General features: G+C 35.2%; 4 protein-coding genes across 5 annotated transcripts; 2 read left to right on the top strand and 2 right to left on the bottom strand.

Annotated features, from left to right (window-relative positions):
- The first annotated feature begins 6 nt into the window (after positions 1 to 6).
- On the top strand, positions 7 to 856 carry LOC112458578 (E3 ubiquitin-protein ligase RNF14-like). Its single transcript, XM_025022286.1, has 3 exons — positions 7 to 12; positions 159 to 323; positions 434 to 856. The coding sequence occupies exons 2-3, from the start codon at positions 186 to 188 to the stop codon at positions 701 to 703; spliced, it is 408 nt and encodes a 135-aa protein (XP_024878054.1). The 5' UTR covers positions 7 to 12; positions 159 to 185; the 3' UTR covers positions 704 to 856.
- Positions 857 to 899: 43 nt separating this feature from the next.
- LOC112458568 (probable low affinity copper uptake protein 2) lies at positions 900 to 2,923 on the bottom strand. 2 transcript variants are annotated; one of them, XM_025022271.1, is made up of 4 exons: positions 2,590 to 2,923; positions 2,242 to 2,501; positions 1,363 to 1,589; positions 900 to 1,296 (listed from the first exon to the last, which is right to left on the bottom strand). In XM_025022271.1, exons 2-4 carry the CDS (start codon positions 2,499 to 2,501, stop codon positions 1,193 to 1,195), a joined length of 591 nt encoding a protein of 196 aa, XP_024878039.1. In that variant the 5' UTR covers positions 2,590 to 2,923; the 3' UTR covers positions 900 to 1,192. The 2 variants fall into 2 exon arrangements, with proteins under 2 accessions (XP_024878039.1, XP_024878030.1); XM_025022262.1 differs by having other exon boundaries at positions 2,581 to 2,916.
- Positions 2,924 to 3,065: 142 nt separating this feature from the next.
- Positions 3,066 to 5,961, top strand: LOC112458559 (beta-1,3-glucosyltransferase). The gene is made up of 9 exons (XM_025022253.1): positions 3,066 to 3,335; positions 3,474 to 3,583; positions 3,882 to 4,064; positions 4,136 to 4,266; positions 4,475 to 4,652; positions 4,768 to 4,903; positions 4,983 to 5,130; positions 5,267 to 5,543; positions 5,732 to 5,961. Exons 1-9 carry the CDS (start codon positions 3,263 to 3,265, stop codon positions 5,891 to 5,893), a joined length of 1,398 nt encoding a protein of 465 aa, XP_024878021.1. The 5' UTR covers positions 3,066 to 3,262; the 3' UTR covers positions 5,894 to 5,961.
- A 197-nt stretch (positions 5,962 to 6,158) lies between these two features.
- On the bottom strand, positions 6,159 to 6,956 carry LOC112458551 (peroxisomal acyl-coenzyme A oxidase 3-like). Its single transcript, XM_025022245.1, has 2 exons — positions 6,641 to 6,956; positions 6,159 to 6,542 (listed from the first exon to the last, which is right to left on the bottom strand). Exons 1-2 carry the CDS (start codon positions 6,923 to 6,925, stop codon positions 6,453 to 6,455), a joined length of 375 nt encoding a protein of 124 aa, XP_024878013.1. The 5' UTR covers positions 6,926 to 6,956; the 3' UTR covers positions 6,159 to 6,452.
- Positions 6,957 to 7,076: the final 120 nt, after the last annotated feature.

The following is a 7,076-nucleotide window of genomic DNA, read 5'->3' as shown; positions in this document are numbered from 1 at the left end:
TATTGCCGTAAGGTAAGATGTATCTCAATATTTAAACGCATAAGATACACATACAAATGTACTATATAAACACATATGCATATATATCTACTATATAAACACATATGCATATATATCTACACACATGTCCTATAGTCTATACTTATTTATTCAAACAGTCGTACCACGGACAAGAACCATGCGAAATGACATCGACCGATATTATAAAGCTTATTGACGAATACAAAAACAGCAATATCAAGCAGCAGGCAATGTTGGAGAAGAAATATGGCAAGCGGCAAATGCAAACAATCCAAAAATATCTTACAACTGAGTATCTGCAAGTACGTATGTAATGTAACGATTATATGGAAATTAATGAGTAGATTAAGTAATAAGACTACAATAAGAGTATATATTATTCCTAATAATGATTATGTGTAACTTTGTTTAGGATAATGCGAAAAGGTGTCCGAAATGCCGTTCTTTCATTAGCAAAACCGAAGGTTGCAACAAAATGACGTGTAGAAATTGCCAATCTTTTTTTTGCTGGCTGTGCAACAATCAGATACACGGATACGAGCACTTCAACACCGTCGACAGTCCATGTTACGGTCTTTTATTTGAAGGTTTGGAGACGGAGAACGCTATGGATTATGAGAACGCTGTGGATAACTTTATAATGGATAATATAAATCAATACTTGGAAAATTTCAATGTCTAAATCATAAACTCCGGAAAATATGGTCTTTGAAGTAATTAGGACCTTAAACTAAAATTATACTACGTTGATCTTTGTTATTTATATTTTTTGCAAATGAGAATAGTTTAAAAAAGGAATCATTGATTGGAATTTTCGATGAATGTATAGCTATATTTTTTAAATATTTTTTCCAAGAAAATGTTAATTTTAATCAATGTTAATGGTTAACGTTACGTATATTTGTATACCTATTACAACAAAATAACATTCTTGTATCTGGTATATAGAAATCTAACAAGGATCTTGTATTACTTGTAAATATCATATTATAATAAATCTTATCATATCTTTATATATGTACATATCTTTATACATGTATCTTCGTGATTTATAATAAAACATCTGTGTAAAACGTCCTGCGTATACATACAAATATGTAATGCATGACAATAATAATAATTTATCCTAGATAATCTCAGACTTTCCATTGCTATGTTTGGATGTCAAAACTCACGTATTTCTTGGTACGTGAACTTCGATATTCGCTTCGATGACTAATTGCTCAGCAACGATAGAGACAGCAGATTCGCGTCTCTGTTGATTTGAGATAATATCTAGGAGCGATTACAAAAATAAGGTCAAAGTAGTCGCTTTCTTAGGCTAACATGAAGTTGCGTTACCTTCGCAATTCTTATCACATTCCACAATTGCTTGTTTGCGGTGAAAACGTTGCATGTTTAATTGTACGAGAGTAGGACCGAATATGCAGTATCCAAAGAACGCTCCGATTATGAGGGCGATGGTGATATATGCATTGTACGTCATAACAGTCATCATCAGGATATAACCAAGCGTAGTGTGAAGAGACCAGTGCAACATTTGCAATGTCCATCTCGAGCAGCTTCCACTAAAGGAACATATTTAACATCGAATTAAGATAAAAACGCTTAGCTGCCGCAGGAAGATAAATGTATATTATTTAAAATAATAACTAAAATTGTAAGTAGTAAAATGCCAATGTAATATGACTAATTTATTTCTCGTTATTATGAAAAATGCTATTATTGTTACAGGTATATATTGTATTTTGCCTATACAAGATACGAACTCTAGAATAATTATGAAATCGAGTTTTTGTCTTATATTATACTGTCTGCATTTCAGTATACAAAATAGAAAAAAATAATTAGACGTTGAAGAGAGAAACGAGAAAAAATGAAGTATACAAAGTTTAGCTACAAAAAATAAATCTAATATTATACATAAATTTTAAACGACTTGGGACGTGACTTTGATCAAACTCCAATTAATCGGCGATTGATTGAATCAACGGAAAGTACCTAAAGCAGAATCTCTACAATACATAATTTGTTGTCCCTTTTCTTCCACATGCTAAACAAAAAACTTGCAATTCTATTTACGTTAACAAAATAGTAACAGATATTACTTGATATGTTGAAGACCCCAATTAAGTTAATTACTCGAAGTCACTTGGAGTGTTTGAATAAACACATTTGGCTTATCGCTCTTCAAGGAGAGATAAGGAGACAACAACGTACCATCTTGTGTGAGTTCCAAAGTTCTTCGGTGTCACTCTGGACAGGAGGGACGAACTCTCCGAGGCGGCTGACGTTGTCCTAGGTATGGGCCTAATCGCAGCCTGCTGCAGGTGGATCTGCGAGACCTTCATGGCCTCGTATAGCACTGCGAGGGCGGCCAAGCCCAGGCACGTTGCCACCAGGCCCCAAACCGTGGTAACGTTGTATCCTGAAAATAGGAAGCTGCCCAGATCCACGCCGAACCAGTATGACATATGCATCTGCAATAAGAGTGTTTATTGTTAGAGTATGCAAGGCACATGAAGAAAACGTCAAGAATTATTTTAAGGTTACACCGACCTTGATTACCTCAATTTCTTCTGGTGCGCCCTCGACTCGCGAGAAACACTCATGACTGATAAGCCGCGCGTATACAAACGCCTACACATTCTATCTGCCACCTACTACCTAGTCTAACCCTTCCTTAGCTTGTTTACAATTTATGTCCACTTATGTCCACTTATGCGTAACAACTCAGGCACGTGCACTGACATAAAACTGCGGGCACTGCGGCGTGCAATCCTCGTTACGGTTACTAGTTCAACACTGAATGACACTGAACTTCAGTTTAATCGGACTCAGGCACTAGAAGAGCGTTTCTTTCCGAAAAATCAATCTTCTGACTTCTGACCCTTACGTGTCCCCCTCCCCCTCCTCGGTTTGCGAGGAAGCACAAGGTCGAGAAGCGACATGCGGAATAACGAGCGAGCCTGATTGGCGCCCATCTGCAGGTTCGACGAATCCTGGGGCGACGATGTCGAAACCGGCTTTTTTCGCACAGTTCAATAATGAACAGCTGATCAGCGATCGGACGTGGCGATGGACGGAACGGATTGTCGAGTGACAATTGAACAGGTGGTGGTTAATTAGAAAGCGTCGAAACGCCGAAAAATTCCGCCCCTGCTAAGACGGAATTAGCACCGACAGGAACGTATATAGACCTTCTGTTTCCCATCAGAACTTCGAACGCTGTTCGACAAAAATGGAACTGTCAACATATCTCACGTTTCTCGCCTGCGTCTCGTTCATCGCGAGTGCAAATGCAAGTATATTAGGTATTTATTTCAGATACTTTTTATTCTTGTATTAAATTGATATTTAAGAATTTCGAACTGTTGCCCCTTACTCGCCTTCTTTTTTTTTTCATTCAAAATTGAATGCACGAAAAAGTCTTAATTAGAAATGTTTTCCAGAGTCCAACAAGCTGGCGATAGTAATACTGAGCCAAAAGGAAGGCTACAATGCAGCCCATGCTGATTATTTGAGGAAAAACATCTATGAGCAGGATGACGCTCTTGAAGGAGTACGTTTGATTATGATAAAATTGTTCCTGTGTATTTTTGTTGAGTCTTCAGTAAATATTGGCTAGGTTTACACCCTGAATTTAGGCCGCGGCCTATACCTCAAATTCGACCAAAATTATTTAGGCCGCCTGCTGTAGCTGTATAGACATTTGATAGGCGGCCGAAACTAGCTTCAGGTCAGACTTTAGGTTGAATTTGAGATATAGGCCGCGGCCTAAATGTCCCGGTGTACCCGTGCCCATATATAGGCGACTACGTCTTGTACTTATTGCTAAATAAGGTATCTCTATATTTTAGGAATTGCCACACGTCGTATTGTCCCATGAACTTGACATCAAAGGTTCCTGGACAATAGTTCCGCTGTTGACTCATTTGTCGAATGAATTTCCAGATGTGGAATGGTTCTTCTTTTGTTTGGAAAATACTGTGATTCGATTAGAGAAGCTGTTGAATGTTCTTGGAAAATTTAGCTCGTCTGAGGTGAATTGTGTTCTCGCCGCAAAACATTTTAGGAAAGAACGATTTGTATTCTAGATAATTTGTTTGCGCAGAATGTATGGATTGGACACATGCTTTATGATCGTGAACCTACTATTATTCATCACTTTGCGCGGCACACTAAGAGATTTAGGTATCCACACATGGCATCTGGATTTGCCATGAGCGCTACGCTATTAAAGAGGTATAATATTCTATTTTTATATTAAATGATCATTATTATAGAGTCATACAAATTTCGGAAGAGTAACAACGGAAGACATTAAAATAGGCGATAGATAAAATTAAAAGCTCAACAAAATTGGCATCTAATTTTTAAAACATATATAGTTACGATCTGTTTCTGTTCTTATCTTTGTCCAAAAATTAAAAATATAACTTAACATTTTTAGTTTATCTAAACGAGTCTCTGAGGGCAAGGAACCGAAGGCAGATTTTTCTATCGACGTATCATACGAATTCGCGACCTTTGTCTTAAATAGCACTGGCGCAAAGTTGACTCATGTGTCTAAACTGTGCATTGTGTCCGCCTCCGATTGCGCCACGTATCCCCGATTCTTCCATTCTTGCGTATGTTACACGATATGACTTTCTAATTAATAACAACAATAATTTTAATAAGTTTAAAAGAGAACAATATATTTTATTGTTGAACCACGTTGATATAAATACTCTCGATTTGCAGAGTTCTTCTGTAGCTCCAGAAAACATTTATTTCGCTGTTAAGACTTGCGCCAAATTTCATTTAGACAGAATCCCAGTAGTTAAAAAGTCATGGGCCAAGTACGATTTGAACATTGGATATTTCAGTGATGCAGCCGGTATGCCTCATCAATGAAATTACGTATATTTTGAATAATTTACAGTCTTCGTAAGTTGCTGAATTGTTCTACTATCTAGACAAAAATTTACGGGAGGCATACATCGTCCCGAATACTACTAAAGGACACTGTGCTAAAACTTATGCTATCTTGCAAGAAGCCAGCAAAATACTTAAAAAACGTAATTTTGATTGGCTTGCCATTGTCGACGATGACACTATATTCAGGTAAATGTAATTATATTTAAAAAAAATCTTATTTTTAAGTTGAAAAAATTATGCACAGCATTACAAAGCCGTGAAAAGCTTATAATCTTTATTTTCAAGATATTGAAAAATTGAAGTGTACTTTAATTTATTACAGTGTAGTACGTTTATTAAACTTGCTCACGTGCTACAATCCTAAGCACGCAGTCGCGATCGGCGAACGTTACGGATTTCGTATGTGGGACAGTCACTATGGCTATCAATACTTAACTGGCGGTGCGGGAGTCGTGTTATCAGCTCCCTTGGTTCATCTGATGGTAGAACCGGGCGCGTGCACTTGCCCATCTGCGACTACTCCCGATGACATGTATCTCTTTGGACTTTGTTTATTGCGACTTGGAGTAGAAGGCGTGCATTCTTCGATGTTTCATCAGGTATACGTAATAGATTTTTTGTCGTAATAAACTCACACATACAAATGTATGAAATATTGAAATATATATGAGACTTATAATTTAAAAAAATGATATAATTTTTCAGTACTGTTTGCTCTGATATATTCTAATGATTATTACTTTAATATGATGATATTAAACCATTTTGTATTTCGTAACTGTTGTAGGCACAACCTGTGGATTATCCTAATGCTTATTTGGCATCTCAAGAACCTATATCATTTCACAGATTCTGGTCAGTTGATCCTAAAGCTGTATACAATGATTGGTTTGCAGAAGTAGACAAAGTCTTACCACTTGCAGAAGCATCAAAACATACAGAATTATAAATATATGTGAAACAAAAATTTTATAGAAATTTGCAATAAAAATGTTTCTTATTTTTGTATTTAAAATCAGATTATTTCTTCAAAACATCTCACATATTGTTTTTACCTAAAATATTATAAGAGTGATTAAGGGTGTTTAGAGTGTTCAAAAATGTTTAAATTTTTTTACAATTTTTTAATATAGGTGTATAACAAAATATAAATGATTTTATATACATTAGTAAAACATGAACAAGATGTAAAAACCCTTAACAATATAACAATATATGAATAAAAACTATATTCAGTTTATATATCAAAAAATTAACAATATGATATTAAACCATCAATTATCACATTAGAAGTGTAACAATAATTGATGTCGAGGCACTCATTTTTACAGCATATAAAACATTATTTCAGTTTTTAAATATCAATATGTGCACAATTCTGGACGAACAACATAAATTTGTACATTTGTTTCAAGTTATTATGGATTTTGAAGATATTATTTTAAAGTCTTTAAATGTAAAAAAGTAGGAATAACACACTCGTATCCGTAAACCTCATGCCTCTAATATTACAATTTAGATCGGATTTCATTCCACCACGATGGTCGTTCCAAGTTCTCTTTATCTTTAAATATCCATTCTTTTATGTGCTTATATACCTAGTACAAAAAAGCATTTTCAATTTACATATTGAGAAAATATAATTATTACATATATAAATAATTTGATATAAATATATAGTGGCAGCAGTATATACCTCGCCATCAGACATTCCTAGAGCAGAATTAAGAACAAAATCTGGCGGTGCCAATACGTCAACTAGCGCAACAGCATCGTCGACTAAGTCTCTGCACAGCGTTATAATTCCTTTTCGCAAAAGACCGTCCATATTACTGTTAGAAGAGGCATAACCACCACCGTACAAATCTCCCAATCTCTTCTCCAATGTTATAGCTCCGAATAGAGAACACAGTTTTGTCAATACCTCTCTTTCGTTTTCTTTCCATTTTGGATCTTGTAAAAATTTAACAAAGTACAGCATTACGGCGTGCTGTAAGAAGAAATTAACTGTATTAATTCCATTCTATGGTAATGTTGTAAAATATATGCAAATTGATGCAAAGTATATTTATTGCATAAAAGATGCACGTGTATTTTTCATTAATAGTCTAGAATTTAAAGTTTAAATTTTA

The sequence above is a fragment of the Temnothorax curvispinosus genome, unplaced genomic scaffold, assembly GCF_003070985.1.
Source record: "Temnothorax curvispinosus isolate PA1 unplaced genomic scaffold, ASM307098v1 QBEX01000845.1, whole genome shotgun sequence".
NCBI lineage: Eukaryota > Metazoa > Arthropoda > Insecta > Hymenoptera > Formicidae > Temnothorax > Temnothorax curvispinosus.
This window is presented reverse-complemented; position numbering and strand designations above follow the sequence as displayed.